The sequence below is a fragment of the Mus musculus genome, chromosome 4, assembly GCF_000001635.26.
Source record: "Mus musculus strain C57BL/6J chromosome 4, GRCm38.p6 C57BL/6J".
In the NCBI taxonomy this organism is placed as follows: Eukaryota; Metazoa; Chordata; class Mammalia; order Rodentia; family Muridae; genus Mus; species Mus musculus.
Window position 1 is genome coordinate 8,587,654 of NC_000070.6, and position 20,462 is coordinate 8,608,115.

At 40.1% G+C, this 20,462-nt stretch overlaps 1 protein-coding gene across 2 annotated transcripts in view; it reads left to right on the plus strand.

Annotated features, from left to right (window-relative positions):
- Nucleotides 1-20,049, plus strand: part of Rab2a (RAB2A, member RAS oncogene family) — a 72,234-nt gene extending 52,185 nt beyond the window's left edge. The window contains exons 7-8 of one of the 2 annotated variants that reach the window (NM_021518.3): nt 16,721-16,789; nt 18,755-20,049. In NM_021518.3, the coding sequence (NP_067493.1) occupies nt 16,721-16,789; nt 18,755-18,850 (165 nt within the window). In that variant the 3' untranslated portion in view covers nt 18,851-20,049. Of the gene's footprint in view, nt 1-1,741; nt 14,548-16,720; nt 16,790-18,754 lie in introns of those variants that run through there. The other variant, XM_006538126.4, reaches the window with a different exon arrangement.
- The last annotated feature ends 413 nt before the right edge of the window (nt 20,050-20,462 follow it).

Genomic DNA, 20,462 nt, shown 5'->3' on the forward strand with positions numbered 1-20,462 from the left:
TGGGAGTTGGGGAAGGCAAAAACTGTCAAATCCCAGGAGCCACCCACTCTAGTCAAATCAGTGAGTACTAGGTTCACTGAGAGATAACGGTCTCAAAAAGTAAGGTAGAATTGGGCATGGTGACAGACACCTTTAGTCCCAGTACTTGGGAGGCAGAGGAGGAAGATCTCAGTTTCAGGCCAGTCTGGTCTACAGAGCAAGGGCCAGGACAGCCAAGGGCTACACAGAGACTTTGTCTCAAAAAACCTTTAAAACTGAGCTTGAAAAGGAACTAAGGATGACAACCAATGTTGACCTCTAGTTGTTAGAGTAGGTGTGGCCTCATCACTGGGGGGTGGGATTTGAGATTTCAGAAGCCTACACTAGGCCCAGTGGAGCTCTTTCTTGAGTTCAAGGCCAGCCTGATCTACAGAGAGAGTTCCAGGACAGCCAGAGCTACACAGAGAAACCCTGTCTCAGAAAAAAAAAAAAAAAAAAAAAAAAAAAGGCAGAGACTTGCCATGGCCTTAGTGTCTCTTCACAGCAATAGAACACTGACTAAAACAACGACACTTACTTTACAGGTTGACATAAAGGTTTAAAAGTATTTCTATCAAAGCAAATTCCATTTTTAGTAGATGTAGAAAATAATAATATAAAATACATACAGAGATGCAAAAGGACTACAGTAACCAAAACAACCTGGAAGGAAAAACAGGGTGAGTCTCACTACTTTGTTTCAGGTGTCACATAGCTGTGACCACTAAGACCGGAGCTCATGAAGGCTAGATATGAGTATGGGGAGAGCAGAGTAATAAGTAGCTTAGAAATCTTTTCACAGAAACAGCTGACTTAACAAAGGCACAGGGTGCACAGTGATGAGAGCACCTAATAACAAAGAGTGCTCCTGCAGTGGAAGGTAAACCCCAGGAACCTCACATGTTATACAAGAAAATAAACTCAGCAGTGGTTTGTGAAAGCAAGTATAAAACTTTGAGCTGTTTTATATCTTAGCAGATACTTACCTCCAAAGGAATAACTCTTTTAAAAGGAAAAATTAATAAATTGACCTTTCAGAACTTGTGCTCTGTAAAGCATTCTTATGTTTAAAAAAAAAAATGACAGTTCTACATACCAAGATAAAACACTCTTTAAGCCCAGATCCAATAAAAGACTAACTCTAGACTTTAAAACCAAAAAATCAGTTGTGTGGTGGTGGTGTTCGCCTTAATCCTAGCACTCAGGCAGAGGCAGATGACCCCTACTGGAGACTGGTCTGCATTTTAAGTTCCATACCTGCCAGTGCTCCATAGCAAGACATTGTCTCAAACAAATGAGGCTTTAAGGAGATAGGGATCAAAGTAGCCCAGATGACCAGGGATGACTGTACCATATGCTGGTGGAGAGCACTCACATGGATGGTAGGACTGAGTAACACAGCCACTCTAGAAAACACCTCAGCAGTCTACACTAAAATGGAGCTCCCAGTCAACATAGCAATTATACCCATGGGCACTTAAGAGAAATGATTGTCTGCACAGCAACCTATAGGCCGATATTCATAACAGCTTCATTCATAACACTCCCAAGCTAGAAATAACCTAGCAAGCACCTTTTGGGTCTAAGGAAACTTCCTTACTAAAATATAAAATAGGAAAAACTGTTGTTATATGAAAATACTGGATGAAGCTCCAGGTAACTAAACTCACTTAAACACTAAGCCTTGTCCACTGTGTGATTTCTTCTGCCCTCTTTCCTTCAGGTGATGAACGCAGAGTCCACAGTACAGATGAATCACTGCCAGGACGCAGGAGGGTGTTGCATGGGAGGAAGTGTTAAGACTATAAAAAGACAACACTTAAGAGTCTATCTTAGTCACTGTTCTATTGCTGTGAAGAGATTCTGTGACCAAGGCAACCCATTAAAAAAAATCATTTGATCGGAGGTTTGCTTACAGTTTCAGAGACTTAGTCTATTATCATCATGGCAGGGAGCATGGCGGGCATGCACATGGCAGTCCTGGTGCTGGAGAAGTATCTGAGAGTTCTGCTTCCTGAGAGCTCTGATCCACAGCCTGCAGGAAGAGAACCTGGTATGGGCTTTTGAAACCTCAAACCCCCAGTGGCACACTTCCTCCAAGAAGGCCACACCTCTTAATCCTTCAAATCCTACCAAAGAGTTGCACTCCCTGAATGGTGACTAAGCATTCAAATATATGAGCCTAAGGGGCCATTACTATACAACTGACACAACATGCTACAATAATAATCTTTATTCTGTTTTACTATATTTTTTTTTGGTATTTTGTTTGTAAATAGTGTACTATAATTTCCTAGGAAGTCACCATTGGGAAAACTAAGGAAAAGCCACTGGGTGGTTGTATTACTTCATACAATTTTATATCAGTTGACAATTATTTCAATAAAAAGGTTGATCAAAAAAATTAAACAAAATAACTAACTTTGTGACTGGAGAAGTCACTTAATAGTTAAGAGCATTGGCACTTCCTGAGGACTTGGGTTCAGTTCCAAACACCCATGGTGATTCACAGTCTTGTGTCAATCCAGTTATGGGGAACTGATGCTATCTTCTGGCCTCAGTGAGCAGCCACACATGTGCTGCACATACGCACATCCAGGCAAAACACTTAAACCAATGAAATAGAAATAAATCTTCTTTTAAAATACTAATAACAACTTCATTTAAATTTGGTCCTTTATAAAGTTTTATTAGGGGGATCTAAAGATTAAATTATACTTTATAAATTCTTGAATACTAAATTTATTTTCACATTACTAGGTTAATAAAATTATGTTAAGTGTGACACTTGGAGTTTTCACGTATCCTTTTGCAAAAAGAGTACCTTTTTCTGTAGTTCAGTCCCTCTTAAATGTGTTTACCATGTACCAAACAAGATGGAGTTAATATTCAGGCCTGTATTAGATAGATAGATAGATAGATAGATAGATAGATAGATAGATAGATAGATAGATAGATAGATGGATAGATGGATAGGTGGATAGGTGGATAGGTGGATAGGTGGATAGGTGGATAGATAGATAGATAGATAGATAGATAGATAGATAGATAGATAGATAGATAGATAGGTAGATAGGTAGATAGGTAGATAGATAGATAGATAGATAGATAGATAGATAGGTAGATAGGTAGATAGGTAGATAGATAGATAGATAGATAGATAGATAGATAGATAGAGAATGTCTCCACAGTAATTGAAGATGTTAGATTAATATTCATAAAAACAAAAAGACAGCTAGTATGTATGGAATAAGAGACCTGATTTGAAGGTAAGACATCCAACTATTTATTCATGGTCTATATGGCATACTTTTTATTTTTTCTTAGATTTTTAAATTTTTATGTGTGGTCTTTTGCCCACATATATGCCTGTTGCTGGAGTTACAGATGGTTTGAGCTGCCTTGTGGGTGCTGGGAACTAAATCCAGGTCCTCTACAAGAACACGTACTTTTAACTGCTGAGCCATCTCTCCAGCCCCCAACCCCCATGTGTGCAATATTTTTAAGCAGAATTAATTGTATCATTAAGTAAAAGCCATTTGAAAGCCAAACACATTTATCCATTAGCTCATTTTGGAAAATTGACACTGCAGTTGTCTAAGCAGTCTCATGTGTGGCTGGAAGAGCAAAACCATTCAAAGTCAGGGTATTAATGGTTAAACATTGTCCTACCTGTTGGAGACCCTATGCTTAAAGTCCCGGCTATATAAACAGCCAAATGAGTAAATGTCTCACATATGAATCATCTCTTAACATGTATGGTGCATTTAAAGATAATTAAGATAAAAGATAAGTGATTCATAAATGTCCCTATTTTCTGATTAATGGACCATCTGATTATGAGTTCTTTTTAGAAAATTAAGTCTATATGATTATGTACTGGCTCAGTCCCAGTGGAATCTTGTTGGTCTTTAGAAATGAGTCTGTTGTTTCCTTTTATATATTTTAACAAAGATGTGCTTTTTGTAATACAAGTAGAAACCAAGATATGTGGGTTATATTTCCTTTGAAGGAATTAGAATATTTAAAACATAACACCACTGTTGTTTCAGCATTAAGTGGAAATAAGCTTATATAATCTATACATTTACTGTTTACTATTAGCCAGCTGAATGATTTCGTTCATAAAAGGTGGATTTAGGGACAAAAGAGGATTAGAGGGAACTGCAGAGGACCATTGTCTGGTCCATAGTGTCACTAGTCCTAGTTGACAACGGCTGAGTTAGAATAATGGAACACAAACTTCAAGAGCTGAATTAGCAGCAGCTCTTCTTAGTGAACGGGGCGTGTGGGTTAATACCGTAATTTTGATATTAAAAATGCTTTATTTCATTTACTACCTGAAAGAAGTAAAAACTACATCTCTTCTGTTTAGTGGGCTGCTTCTGACATGGGTGCTACAGTGAGGAACCTCAGTATTCTAACATGATGGTGATCCATTGTTGCAGGAAAGATTAAAATGGACCGGCAGGCTTCCTGCACTACTGACAGCTACTCTCTGCCTGGGTCCCGCTGCCTCTGCCTCTAGACTAGCCTCAACAGCAACCAGACCGACCGGTGGTTGTCTTCCCAGCTCCAGTTCCCTTGTCTCTGGGGCTGCTAGTTCCTTCTCAGCCATAAACCTCAGTGGTCGGGGGTCCCACATTCCAGGAACCCATTAAAAAAAAACTCTTGAAGCTTATAATTAACCAGTCAGACTTATAGATCAATTCTCGTTCACAAGATGCCCACACAATAATTTCTGTGCCAACTGATGATATAAGCTGCCCACCTAGATGAGACAAGTTATCCCCATTATTTTATCCATATATAATAACATATCTACCTGTGGCAATTCAAAGCCACACTGGTTTTGAATCATCCTGTCTGTCCATCTCCATCTTGCTCTGTTCTCCACCTGAGTCGCTCTCTGTCTTTGCAACCTTACCTTTGCCTCCCTTTTCCCCTGTCCAATCACAGGCCTCCTGCTGCACTAATATTTTAATGTAATTGGATGGGGAAAATCCTACCACAAGCCATGACTCCAAGTTGACTGTCCCCGCCCTACTGTACTCATCCTCTCGGTGCAGGAACCGCCAACACCATTCTTCAGCAACTCTCTACTCTCATGCATTTTCTTTAGTAATAACCTAGATACGCCAACTGCTTTGCTCTTACCAGAATTGAGGCCCTCTTTCTTGAACTAGGATCTTAAATTTAAAACAGTACCAAAACAATATAAATACTTGAAGTTAATTTATAAAGAAGATGAAAACAAAGTGGGGCCCACTGGCTAAATAAGGTATTACTTATGAAAATAAGAGTTTCTCAGACACATCTATAGATGTAGGGAAAGAAAGAAGTAGAGGGATCACATATTTAAAATTAACACATGCAAAATTTGTACATAGAAACATCATACAAACATGGGAAGCCTTTTCCATTATAAACATGGTTTTGTTAGCAATCTGCTAGTTTTATGTATTTATTTCCAAATGATACATCATGATTTTTACATAGCAGATTGTTATGAGAGTGCATTGCTTTTACTAAGTACATTCTATACAGGTTGTGGTGGTAACTGTGAACACTGAAAGAATACACTCATAAAGTGTGGTAGAAGCACCCTCAGACTTCATTTCCCTGGTTGGTTGTCTGTCACCGTGGCACAAGTTAACGTTGTCTGAGGAGGGAGGAGAGCCTCAGTACAGAAAATCTCTCTGTCAAATTGCACAGAGGCAAATGTTCTTGACTAATGATTGTTGCAGGTGGGCCTTAGGCCCATCGGGGGCTTGAGTTGTAGAGGAAAGCAAGCAGAGCAATCTGTGGGGACAAAGCCGGGAAGCAGCACTCCTCTGTGGTCTATGCTCCAGATCCTCCTTCCAAGTTCCTACCCCAGCTTCCTCACAGTGATGGACGGCTTTATATCTGAGCGTGAGAAATGAATCCTTTTCTTTCCCAGGGTGCTTTTGGTCATGGCATTCATCACAGCAGAAGAAACCCAAAACAACCAGTTTCGACCAAAATACTCTTGTTGTGTTTCCCCTAATCCGTCACCGTTGATGCCTTTGGTAAATGTCACATAAGATCCAAGTACTATACATGCTTACAGTAATATTGCAGTCAGTTGCAGAGTGTGTTTTCTTCCGTGCTTTCATGTGTGATATTCATTGTGCACAGAGCACATAGACCAAGGCATTGCAGGTTCTTGTCATTCCCCTTTATACTGCCACATAGTTGAGAATGCCGGTAATAATTGTTTTGTTTGGGATTCCAAGGGCCAACAAGTATAGGAGGAATTAGATGAGCGTCCTCTCAAGAACCAGAAATTATAGTAGAGTAGTAATGTCTGAGAACCCACTGTAGAAAAATCTCCTGAAAAAAAAAGCTGCTATTGTGACTCATACCTGTGATATCAGCTCTCAGTAGGCTGAGGCCAGGAGGCTTGCTGTGTTTGAGGCTAACTTAAGCACAGAGTAAAACCTTGTCTCAGAGAAAATTGCTGTTTTATTTAACTTCTAATTTTCTAAGCATCCTTCCCCCCAGGTATTTTGGGGAAATTACTCATCCGTTAGCACAGCCCAATACCTCAAGGTTTTTTTTTTTCTCTCTCTCTGACTTGACATGTGGCAGAAGGAACAAATAGTGTTTCTCCTGATCTAAATATCTCACATGCTTTTCTTAAAATGGGTTGTCTTAGATGAGGCTTCTCCAGTGATATTATGTACATTGCTCAAGCCTCCTGCAGTGCAGGCTGCACCTCACTTACCACACAGGAAAGGCTGACAGGGCACTCCCCACCCTTGTAAAGCTCGTGGTTTCAAACCACCTCAGGATCTCCATCCCTTCCTTTTTTATTTGCTCCTGGCCAGGGCATGTAATTATATAATCAACGTTTAGCTGCCTTCAAAATAAAACCCTCCCTCGGTTCTGGATATGTTCTCTTCTAGTTCCTATCAGAGTTTCCCTAGTCCTTTTTCTTACTGAGTTGCTCATCTGAATTCTTTCCCCATTGGTATGTTCATCCTACCTTTATGATCTCCATAGCTAACAGATGGGTTTCCATTCCTACCGTAGTAAACAGTCTCTTGCATACCTTTCACTACTCTTATAAATACCTTCTTTAGCTTGGTATTACCACCTCTTTATGGCTCTCCAAAATTCTCAAGACTTGAGTGGAGGTGCCCCTTAAACCCAAGTTCTATACCCCTAGAGAGCTCTTTGTGAATGTTCTTCGGACCCATAGACTTAACCCATCCCCACTGAGCTGGAGTCCTTTGCTGCGGTAGTCCAGCCTGCAATATACGCCTGCTTATCCCTTCAGTCACTCATCCCCTTAGTCTGTAATGCCTTCCTGTTGCTTTATTGACCCTGATTGCTTCTTAATAAGACTTCCTGTCTCCATTTTTCAGTCTTCCACTGTTGTCTGAGAGCATCCAAAAGGTGGAAAATGATTGTTGTTCTTCAGTTTCTTTAAAACTGTGTAGTGGTCCCCCACAGTCTGAGCGTCAGGTTCTGTCATTTGACAGCCAAGGCCCTTTGGTCGCCAGCAACTCACAATGTACACTGTGTGTTAAAGTGGAATTCTGTGAAGTGCATCCCCTCCTCCACAGAAGTGTCCTCTGCATTGGAAATGCCCTTCAGGGACATGGTTAGGTCAAGCCTTCTTTGGGGTGCCCTCTGTGATACTGTGTCTCCCTACACTATCAGCCAGCACACAAAGTCAGTGTTTGCTTTTAGGTTTTCTATTGGTTTTGTGCCACATGTATTTTATTAACTTCTTTCCCCATACTTAAAACCACTTTTCTGTTCTTGGTCTTTTTCTGACCTAATGTCCTATATCCATATATTCATACATACATATATAAGTACATAAATATTTAAATTTATATATGACAAAATCCACAAAATTTGACTTTCTGAATCTAGAAATTTATATCATACAAATGTCATGATTTTATTTTTCTTAATAGCTGAATAAAATTCTGTGTGTGTATATGAGAGAGAGAGAGAGAGAGAGAGAGAGAGAGAGAATTTTTTTTTTGATGCTAGGGTGGTCCATTCCCTGGTTATTGTAACTAGTGCACCAATAAACATGGGTTTCTCTGATAGAACTTGAGCATTCTTTGGAGGCCAGGTGATGACTGGATGATTAAGAGCACTGTTAACCCCCTTTGAGACAGGGTTTCTCTGTGTAGCCCTAGCTTCCTAGAACTCACTTTGTAAATCAGGCTAGCCTGGAACTCAGAAATCTACCGGCCTCTGCCTCCTGAGTGCTGGTATTTAAAGGCATATGCCACCACCACCCAATTTTATTCTTAGAACTATTTGATAGTTTTTTTCTCCCTAAATTCATTTTGCCTAGAAGATTACAAATGTGTGTGAAACCAAAGGGAAATAAACTCTAAGGCACAAAAGTCCATAGAGTTCTGGGAAGGGTTGTTCTCTCTAGCTTACCATCATCTCTTTTGGCCTTCATGACATAGATCAGGTCAAATTACAGCAGATGCTAGTAATGTGAAGAAAAGGACATCGGCCCACACTTTTGGTTGGACTATAGGAGACTGTAGCCATTGTAGAACAAACAGTATTGGGAGGGGGTCTTCAAAAAACTTAGAAGCACTCCTGTAGTATCTGGCAATTGATCCTACTACTGATCTATATCCAAAGGCAGTTAACATGTCAAAGAAATGTCTGAACTCCCTTGCTCATTTCCACACTGTTCATTTCTTGAAGCTTATCACATATGCTGACTTTAAAACCAGCTCAAAAAAGAAAGGAAAAGGAGGTTAGCCCACACTACACTAACTGTATTACATACAAGCATGCCCAGACATCATATGGTGTGTGTGCAATTTTTATGGTTTTATGTATTCATTTAAATTAATTTAAAAGTTTTAAATTGCAAATACTTTTAAAATACAGTGTAATAGAAAATTTTTATGTGACAAAAAAATATATTAATTACTTTAAAAAAACCTCAACCTATTGACAAGTCAGGATTAAAATGTTTTGACTTAGCAGCTAAGGCACCAGAGAGCTAAGCAAGTAGCTGAAAACACAGTGGGGGAGTCCTAAGACAGATGGAGCTAACTTGCCAACCCACCAAAAGACAGGACAGGCAGATTTCTATGACCATGGAGAGAGAGCACATGATTTGAGAAGATAGTACTAACTAGGAAGAGGACTGCTTCAAGGGCCCTTGCTTACATTATAAGAGGCTGTGCTTCTTAGTAATTGTTTAGGTAGTGAAGAAGTACTTTAGACAGCTGGAATGTGACTGTAAACTACAGGCTTTCTTGTCCTATACACTCTGGTCTGTGTTGAAGTCCTAGAAGAGGACTTTACAAACGGAATTGGAGCATATTGCCAGACTTGGATCATCTATCCCTGGAGGAAAGCTTACTATCATAACTGCCACTTAGCTTCCCTACCTCTGGTTTGGCTATCAGTCTTGGAAACTTTAAAGGTGGTCCATTTTTTTTTAAAAGAATTATTTGCCAGGCATGGTGGCACACGCCTTTAATCCCAGCACTTGGGAGGCAGAGGCAGGTGGATTTCTGAGTTCGAGGCCAGCCTGGTCTACAAAGTGAGTTCCAGGACAGCCAGGGCTACACAGAGAAACCCTGTCTCAAAAAACCAAAAAAAAAAAAAAAAAAAAAAAAAAAAGAAGAAGAAGAAGAAGAAAAAAGAAAGAATTATTTTATGTATATGCGTACACTGTAGCTATCTTCAAACACACCAGAAGAGGGCATCAGAACACATTACACCATGGGTGAGCCACCATGTGGTTGCTGGGAACTCAGGACCTCTGGAAGAGCAGTCAGTGCTCTTAACCACTGAGCTGTCTCTCCAGCCTAGATGGTCCTCTTGAAAGTTGCATCCACTTTGCTAACCAAGGAACATTCATGTGTATCATCACATCCATCTGCAGAGGACATTTATTTATAAGCATGCATATATATAAGACATCAACTACCCAGACTTTTGTACAGCTTTAGAACTTCACCTGCTATCTGTCATGTCATGCACAGCCTGACTTTCTTTCATGTAAATTAAATGTACATGATTTCATCCTGCCCTTCCATTGATAGAGAGAACAGAGGCAGCAGGTCCTCTCCCAGTGAAACAGGAAGCTGAAGAAGTTAAGGCAGATTGACTAGCCTCCATTACTCTTTATTTACCTCATCCCAAAGAGTAGCCCCACCAGCAACACTGCCTTGAGATAGGGATTGAAAGCCACTGTGATCTAAGGCCTCTGGCACTCAAGTACATAGGATCCAGATAAAGTTAGAGAATTTGAATGAGGTCTTTATTTAAGCTCCCTCATACTACAATTTGCTTAGTGTTTTCATAGGTCTTCCCATCAGTTTATACTTGCTTTGTCTCAGTATATATTACTCTTCAGTGCCCACTCTGTGCATGACTTGTAGTTAAGTCTCTTTTTAATGGTTTTAATCAAGATATTTTAATTTTCTGATGAGTATTGACCACGTTCATTACTCTGCAGTATCTTCAGGGCTTGCTGACTTAGGCACCTGTGCGCTTTCTCCTGTAGAGCACTGCATCTCAGGCCACACCCTAGTAAGAGATGCTGCTGGGGTTTGACCCAGAAGAACCTCGTTCCCCTGGAACTGGTGTGCATCTTTCAGAGGCATAACATCATCCCATACCTATAAGCTTTCTTGAAAGGAGTTTAATTGTTCTATTTTTCTAAATATTTTAATTTCTTTCGGGAAACAATGTAAACTATATAAAATACTTAGTGTAGTGGCGTGCCAATAGTAAGCACTTCATAGATTATTGGTTATTTTCGCACAGACAGATTGATACATGTAATTGCTTCCAGAATTTGAGAAGAAAATTAAAGATTTTTGACTACAACACTACAAAGTCATTGTCTTACACAACACCTTCTCTAGCATCTGTTCAATATATTTAAGTGATGTCATGTCTATCTTGCCACCAGGTGGCAGTATGATATGTAAGGAAATCAATGCTAGTCTGCTGTTTTGACTTAAAAGCTGTAAAGCCATAATAAAAAGTGTGCTGCATCATCCCTTCCCCACATCCCTCCAGCGCACTCAGAGTGTCATGTGTGTGTCATGTATGTTGTGTGTTAGGACCCAGTACTGCCCAGCACTCATCTTCCATGAGTTAATGCAGAAAACCCTTTTCTCCTGGCCTACAATATAAGCTCTTGTGCTTAGATTCTCCCAGCCAACTGGTGTTAGTTCAGCAGCAGTGGAAAGTGCGCCCTCTCTTATGGTGTCTACTCATCACTTACTCGGTGCCCTTGTCAGTAATGCACGCAACAGCATCAGGATAGTTAGTACCTGAGCGTTGTTCTTGAATAATACCCCATTTGTAGTGGGTCTGGTGGTGGTGCTTGGTTAGTTGGTTTGTTTTGTCTGTTTGTAGACAGGGTCTCATGTAGTCCAGGGTGGCCTCAAACCCACTGTGAGGCCAAAGCTGGCCTTCAATTCCTGATCCCCCTGCCTCCACCACCCATGTGCTGGGATTATAGACATATCTGCTTTATAAGTGCTGAGGATCAAACCCAGGACCATGTATATGCTAGGTAGGCATGCCCTCTCCTACTCGTGCTATACCACAGCCCTGCATCTGTAACGTTGTTAGATAGAGGTGACTTGGGCTGGCTGGACGGGTGCTTGCACTTTTGCCATGGACCAGTTCCATTCAGATAACTGCTACCAAGGGCTGGAAATCAGTGCCTGAAGTAGAAGGCAAGAAAAGTCATGACAAATAAAGAAAATGAATGTAAAGGACCGACGGTAGCAACTACTCAAAAGATGGTGAAGGAGAAAGACTGGTGATGCAGGATTACAGAGCTAAGACAGAGCAGTGCACAGGAGCAGAACATACCACTTGCTGGCCATAGGGAGTTACCTGTGCTTCACAAACACGTGTCTGCCAGGACATTATTTTACAAAACTTAGGATGAACTACTTTGACATCAGTTTCTTAGAAAATTTTTGCCCTGGGGTAAAAAAAAAAAAAAAAAATGCCTTGTTGCTTGCTCCCTTCCTCTTAGTAAAGCCAAAAAAAGAATTTTCCCTCAAAGATATCTATATAAACTAAACCCAACATTTCAGCTAGGTACTATGGTATACTCTTGTAATCCCAGGGTCTGAAGCAAGGGTCTGAGGTCAGCTGGGGTTGTATCGTGAGACCTTGCCTCAAAAAACAAAACCAGAAACTGCATTAGATACTTTACATGTTGTTAGGAAACAAATACCTAACAAAAGGGAGGAAGGTTCCCAATTTAGGAATGCATTATAGTAAGGATGACAGAAGCTTGAGGCAGAGGCACATTGTGCTCACAGTGAGGAGGCAGGAAGATAGATGAATCACTGGCCCTCACTGAGAATCAGACCTGGGCTGTGTGTTAGAACTGTTCCTCCTATTCAGTCCAGAACAGTAGTCCATAAAATGCTGCTGCCAGCTGACGATGCGCTTCCCACCTCAGGTAACCTAATCTAGACAGTCGCTAACTGCTGTGCTCAGAGGCTTGTCCCCTAGGTAGCCCTAACGCTTGTCAAATTGACAGTATGAACTAGCACTTGACAAATATCTGTGAAGATTGATAAGAAATGAAGAGTGAAATTAGCATTTTTAAATATATATTTATTCTTATTTTGTATGTATGAGTGTTCTACATTTATGTATGTATGTATGTTCACCATGTGTGCTTCTGATACCTGTGGAAGTCAGAAGAAGAGATTGGATCCCCTGGAATCAGGAATTATAGACAGTTATGAGCTGCCATGTGGGTGCTGGTAATTAAACGTAGGTTCCCTGGCAAGGGCACCAAGTGCTTTTAACCATTGAGCCATGTCCATCAAAATTATTATTTTAACCCCAGCCAGTTTGTTAGTATATCCTTGAATATTTCTCATTACTGAAAAATTTTGAATCTTGAAAAGAGAGAACTTTTGTGTGGTTCCAGTACTTAGAAGTTTGTATGATCACCAATGAGTCTTAATAGTGCTGGTTAATATTCATTGTATTTGGAGAATCTTCATGCTAGCCAGTTCAAAATTGGTGTGCTGATGTCTGCGTGTGGCGTGCTGGATTTCACATTCCAAGGCATCGTTAAATCAGTCACTGGTCACCAATAGTATATAGTAAATGTTCATTTTGAAGTATCAAAAACTGCATTTATATCATATTTTCTATATTGTACTTAGGTAGAAAAAAATTTAATGTCCTCGGTGTTTAATCAGAAAATTAGAGTTAGAGGTGGCATTATTCAACAACTACTCCATTGAGAGACTGAATGATAATGAAAAATTTATAACCATTTATATATTTCAATTCAAAGAAAATTAATTTCATGCCTTCCAGATATAAAATACATCTCAAATGTGTTACAACTATGCTTTTTAAAGTGTGTAATAAAGTAGTAAATACTGCTTAGGGGATAAAATTAGTATAGTAACTTGGAAATTTCTACATAGCATAGCTTTCTTGTGCCTGGTTTAATATGATTTCTCAACAAGTTAGCCAAACAACAGTTTGTTTAACTGGATGAGTCTCTCTGTACTAGGTTACGATTAGCACTGCTTGTTTCTGTGAAGTCTAGCAATGTTAGCCCTCTCACACATAGTGCTCTATATCTATGAGACATGTAGTCTGTCTGGCATTGTGCTAGCATGCACATGCGGGTGCTCTACATATGTAGGACCTTACAGTTTGTCTGGCAATGTTAGCCCTCTCATAAATGGTGCCCTACATATATGGAACCTTGTAGTCTGTCTGAGAGAGATTGTGTTAGCTCCAATAGAGTTGCAGCCTCACAGAGTCTGTGTCTTTGAATTCAGTTAGCTAGGTTTCTGAAGCCATCATTGTAATTGACTTGTTAGCAATAAAGTTAAATTTTTACTTATTTATAAGGATAACTTCAGTTTTGAAGAATATGGACCAGTTCTTAGTTGGCTGAAAACCAGTTTCCCCTTCACCTTAATGCCAACACACATGAAAACCGTGCTTGCGTCCTAAGTGCCTTGTGACTCATCAGTGATTAATTATTCTCATTATTTTGTGGCAAATTCTCATGACCCTCTGCAATGAATTGATCGGCCACTTAGAATGTATGCATATTCATACCGCCGTGTCCCTGCCACAGTCGTTCCGATCTCCTTTGCTGACTGGGGTGTGCTTGGTACAGTAATTGAGCTGCCGTAGATTGATTGCTCTGGGGAGCTGTAAGGCCTTGAAGGTGAAAACGTAACAGTCCTGTTAATTGGAAGCAAAAGCTACGATAGCAACTTCAGCCGTCAAATGTTTCCAGTGTCTAAATGAGGAGAGGTAGGATTTCTACCTCTCTGTGAGCCCTTTACCACTTAAAGAGTCCATCAGATCTGTGCTGGTGGTTCGGAAGACCTCCTGGGAGTTTTCATAAAATACTACTTGAAGACGTCTTTCCTCATCACACTGGTTAATACTCTACTTCTCTCAAATCTGATAGTTTAGACCCTATCAGAGTTTGAGCACCCTCTGTAGCACTGATGATATTCACATAAAATACCTTAAATAGACTACATAAACATAGGATACTTGTGAATAATTTACAGGCGTAATTTGATGAGTAGTTTCTCATACTCGTCCCAATTTTCTTCAGTGTAGTAGTGCACTGTGTAGCCCAGGGCAGAACTCTTCAATGTGAACAGTGTCCCTTTATCATCCAAACCCTGAGTCTCTTCTTCTTAGTGTTATAGATGTATTGAGAGAGTGGATGTGAGAGAGCGAGCACACATGAGTTATGTGTGCGTGCATTGCACTTTCTGCCACTGTGCTGCACACATAGATCCCAGCTGCTGCCTCGCCTTCTGTCTCACTGTAGGAATGCTGCCATTGCTAGACATGGGCCACTATATCTGGCTTTTGAAATGTGTTCCCAGGATTGAATTTGAGTCTTTGGGATTTTATAATAAACACTTTAACCTGCTGAGCCATCTCCTGGCCTGACTGTGACTCTGTCTTTCAGACTGCATATTAAGTATGGCAAAAGCAGTCCCATGTAGAACATTGTCCTCTGAAATCAGCTAGCGCAAACATGTTGGCGTGTGTAAAGTCTCTAGTTAAATGGGTTCTCCTGCACACATTTCTTAAGACATTCTTTCCCCTCCTTGGTGATAATTTGCTTTGGAGATAGAATTCACTTACCATAAAAGCTACACTTTTCATTGTACATTTAGTTAAATTTAATTATCTACAGAATTGCACAGCTATCACCACAGTGTAATAATTCAAGAACATTTCTGAGACCCCCACAAAGAAATGCTAGTGGACATTCACTCTCCTTCCCCCTCCTAACCTGCAGTAACTAATGCTGGCTTCTCTGCCTGTGACTTTGAGTGTTCTGACATTACATATAAGTGGGATTGAATTATATGTGATGTATATGAGCACACTGTAGCTGTCTTCAGACACACCACAAGAGGGCACTGGATTCCATTATAGATGGTTGTGAGCCACCATGTGGTTGCTGGGAATTGAACTCAGGACCTTCAGAAGAGCAGCCAGTGCCCTTAACTGCTTAGCTGTCTCTCCAGCCCCAAATATATATGTCTCATATGTCTCTCCAGCCCAAGTTATATATGTCTCGTATGTTCTGTGCGTGTTTGTCAGGGGTCAACCACAGTATAAAGGGTGAAGACTAAACCTTCATCCTTTCAATGGCTAAATGTTCCAGCAGAAGCCCACTTTTTAGTTTTCACTCACTAGCAGGAATACTTCATGTTGTTTTGTATTTTGGCTATTATAAATAGTGTTTGTGACTCAAATGAAGTTTGGCACGAATCCTTGCGTCCTCAGGTTAGAGGGAAGCTTTTGGTCTTCCCAGGGAGGATGCCATGAAGTGTGCCTTGTCCTACATCAGCAGTTCTCAGCTTGCAGGTCTCCACCCCTTTGTGGGTCGCACATCACAGCTGCGTATAAGACATTTACATTACAGTTCAGAACAGTGGAAAACTCGAGTCATGAAGTAGCAGTGGACTAACATCACAAGCCGAGGAGCTGTATTAAAGGAGGCCACAGCAGTAGGAAGGTTGAGAACTGCGCTTTAGATACTGCATCACTCAAGAGCTTTCCCTTCTCTTCCAGCTTTACTGGATGGCTTCAGGATGAGAAGTTGTTGAAGTTTATCATTGATTTTTATGCATCTATTGTGGTGATCAAGGTTTTGTCATTAATAGAAATATACAAAAAATTAATTTTTATGTACCAATTGTTATGATATTGTCAAGAACATTTGTGTGTGTGTGTGTGTGTGTGTGTGTGTGTGTGTGTGTGTGTGTGTGTATACAGGCACACTCATGCCTCGGTATGGAAGGTACTTTGTGGAGTCTGTTCTCCTTTTTTGGGATCAGGCTGAGATGATCAAGCGTTTATGGCAAGTACTTTTACCCTCCATCTGAGGCAGCTTATCTACCCCTCAAGAGTTCTTTCTCAGCGTCCTGGTTAGAGGGCAGTGCCCACAGAGGCCAGCGGAAGGCATCGGATTCCCTAGAGCTGGAGTTACAGGCCGGTGTGACCCGCTCAGTGTGAGTGTTGGGAATCAAGCTCAAGTCCTGTGGAGGAGCAGTAAGCTCTCTTAATCATTGAGCCATCTCTCCAGTCCTGTAGAGCTTGTGTATAATGTTTCTTTACTGTTGTAATTTTGAGTAATATAAACCAATTTTTCTACTTTATATTTCAGGCATTTATTAACACAGCAAAAGAAATTTATGAAAAAATCCAAGAAGGGGTCTTTGACATTAATAATGAGGTATGTATATGCAAATATTGTTCACTAAACACTAACTTTGAATTGACATCTACCTAGTATTTGGAGTCCTGATTTTATTATTTATTTTTTATTTCTAAAATGGTTCAGTTGGTCATCCATTGGCACATTAGTTAGCAATCGTCTCTCTGAAAGCCTGGTACATAGAGTACAATAGGTAGGTGCTTATGTTACCTGTGTGTGGAGCACTTCAGTTAGGTGCTCAGTTATGGTACATAGAGTACAATAGGTAGGTGCTTATGTTACCTGTGTGTGGAGCACTTCAGTTAGGTGCCATATGCTAGTAGAGTATCACTTACGGAATTGGACTAAAATAAAAGGCCCTGTTTATCCATTGCAAACTGTGAAAAAGAATGTAAACTACCTCAGTTGCAAAGGAAACCTGCGTTTACCCACATGGACTTATTCTTTGGGGAGTAAGATATCCAAAATAAATGCATGGCCTGTGGACTCTTGCAACATGGTCTCTGCTGGTATGAAAGAAGGCAATTCTCAATTTGGAAATACTCTAATTAGAGCAAAACACATTTTTCAGAAGACCAAATAAATATACATAATTAACAGTTGGCATAGCTTTCTCTCGTGTTATTTTGAACACAGTTTGATCAGCATGATTGGGACAAAGTGTGTCATTTAGATGATTGTGAATGTCCACTAGCTGTCATTTTTACCTAAATCCCCTCTCTGTGTTTATCCTTACTTCAAAACGTTTAAGTAAATAGAATATGTTATTTACTTTCATATAAGCATTTCTGTTACTTTGTATTAAAGACATCTAAAAGATGCTCTTGGCCAGTACCTATATGAGGCTCTTAGCAGTTTACCTTTGGTTTCCAAAAAGTACCTGATTTTTTTTTTTTTTTTTAATTTAGAATAGTGTGACTTTAAATCTTACCTTTAGACTTACATGGCAATACTTATTGAGTTAATTTAAAGGTGACACCATTTAGAGACTAATCCCCTATAAATTGAACAGTAATTGGCCCTCTGTTTAAAGGATACATGTGCTGTTTCTGTCTGATTTCATACAGTAGCTAACTGCTTTACTGTGTTTTGTGCAGCTTTGATTGTAATGTGCTGTCAGAAGCCAACAGGCCATGCTATTTATTTGGCCTGATGCCAAGGCTGACTCCTTGATTCCTCAAGAAGTTGCTACCAGCCCAGAGGGGGCAGAACCAATGAGCCATAGGGCAAGCTTTTTATTAAAGAGGAGTCAAAGAGCGAAAAGAAACCACATCAGCCACTGTCAATAGTGAGCCAGTGCCAGAAGCCCCAAGGCTACTACAGTTGCAGAATAACTGCCAAGCACCGTAAATCTGAGATTTACTGTGACGCAGAGTTTCCTTAAGAGCTTCATTTCTGCAGCTACTGTATTACTTTTCTCAAAGTGTTGTATTTTTAGGTAAAATCCACTTGAGGGATTGAGGGTTAAGACACAGTGTGAATTTGACGAATGAAAGAACCACTCTGTGTGTGGGTTCTTGGCAACTTGCCATGTCTTTGGGGATCACAGAAATTATTGATGGCACAGAACACTCATGTTCCTCAGCCTGCACAGCTGATTCAACATGGAACAGAAATGCTGTCTAAAAGAAAGATTTTAAATCCAGTTAGAGTAGCGAAGGCTTTGGATAGCTTTACTCTTTGATAAGCATCCCATATACTAATTGTTACAAGTCCTCTCCTCGCTGTGAACCTCTGACAAGCAGCACTATCTGATTTCTGCTGACCAGTTCTAAAACGACCTCTTTCCAACACATCTCCTCTGTGTTGTTTTTAAAAGAAGCAACAACCCCATTTCAAAAAACCTACTTAAAATATTTTTTAGAGTTGTTTGGCAAAATTAAATCACTAAGAATTATGTGAATTTTTTTAAAAAAAATAATAATCTAGTCTACTGCCTGGTTGAGTCTGCTTTATTTACAGTCCTGTTCTCTTGTACTTCAGGCAAACGGCATTAAAATTGGCCCTCAGCACGCTGCTACCAACGCATCTCATGGAAGCAACCAAGGCGGACAGCAGGCAGGGGGAGGCTGCTGTTGAGTCTGGTGTTACCGGCTAGCTGCCCAGTGGAGCCACGCACTCTGTCACCCTCTTTCCTCATGCTCAGCTGAGACATGAAACTATTGAAATGGCTTTATGTCACAGGAGACTTTAATCCTTCAGATTCTTGTATAACTTTGAATAAATGGTTAATGTTCACTTAAAAAGACAGATTTTGGAGATTGTATTCATATCTATTTGCATTTGATTTCTAGGTCAATTGATGTGATTATTTTTGTTAAATGTTGTCTTGTGCCCTTAACTACGAGCTGAATTGTATTAAACACTACAAAGTCATGGTGAGTATTTTAAATCAGTTTGTGTAGTTAGGTTTCCCAACACCTGTGGTTACCTAATGTTTAATATTATAGGACTGTCCTCAAAAAGTTTGTCAACTTTCAAGGATATAAGGAAAACCAGAACTCTTTGACTTCTGTATTTATCATTTGCTTTCTGTATATATAGTTTAATAACCTGCTTGGGTGTGATTTGCCAAGCTTGAACTCTAATGCATTTGCATAAATTCTACCACTGTTCGGAGCTTGAAGCTACAGAAGCATTGTTAGGAATTGCTTGGACACTGACTTTTCAACTTTTTGACATCGTTAACGAGCATGTTCATCTTTTCTTGTCACTAGTCCAAGAAAACTACGCTTCCTGTGTATTACTAAAGGCTGTGTGTGTGTTAACCTGTTTTAATGCCAAAAGCTATTTGTCCACAAGTTCTTGAGACCGCTTCACAAAAGGATTTGTTTGCCTTAATGAGTGCTGTTGGGTAAAACACAGTGTAATGAGTGGGACGGGCAGAAACAGAAACTCCAACACTACACAACTCCCAAGAGCAAGGCCCACTCGGAGAAGGCACGCCATGCCACTTACTCTTCCCTTAGACACAATAATGGTCCCTTTTCTTCACACAGTTTCTAAGTATATTTTCTTGCAGGGCAGTTTGTCAACCTTGATGTACAGTGACTGTGTAAAATTTTTTTCTTTCAGTGGCAACCTATCTATAATCTTTAAAATATGGTAAGCTTACTGTCTGTTTTGAGGGGGATATGAAAATAAATCTACCAGATGGAAAATCCTGTTCAAAGTAGAAAAGTTTTAGTTGTTTACTCACTGTGGTGGTTTTATCCTCTCGTTTTTCTCCCTTGGTCTAGAATGAAGTTGTTATAGCAGTGCAAAATAAACTCCTATGTACAAAAGTGTCCTTCTCATGATGAGCACATTCACTGTCCTGTCAGAGGAGACGCAGCACCAGTACCCCGGTGAATCGTACTGTAATGGCTGCCTTTTATGGATCTTGCATCAATTTTTGTATCATATGTGGTCATATTTTAATAACAACCAGTCATGGAAACAAATACAACTCCAGTGGTCAGCATGCAGCCTTCAGTGAAGACCCTGTTGTCATTTGTCTTCTAACTTTAAGACACAGTGGATGAAGGAGTAACATTCGGTAGATACGCAGTCTAGACAGCCAACTGGTGCATGGGAACTGAACCTGTTGTGTTTCCATCGTGTTGTTCGAAACCTCACACTATGTATCTCAGTCTGGCTATGAACTCATAGTCTGCCTCCCAGCTACCTAAAGATACAGCTGTGTGTAACC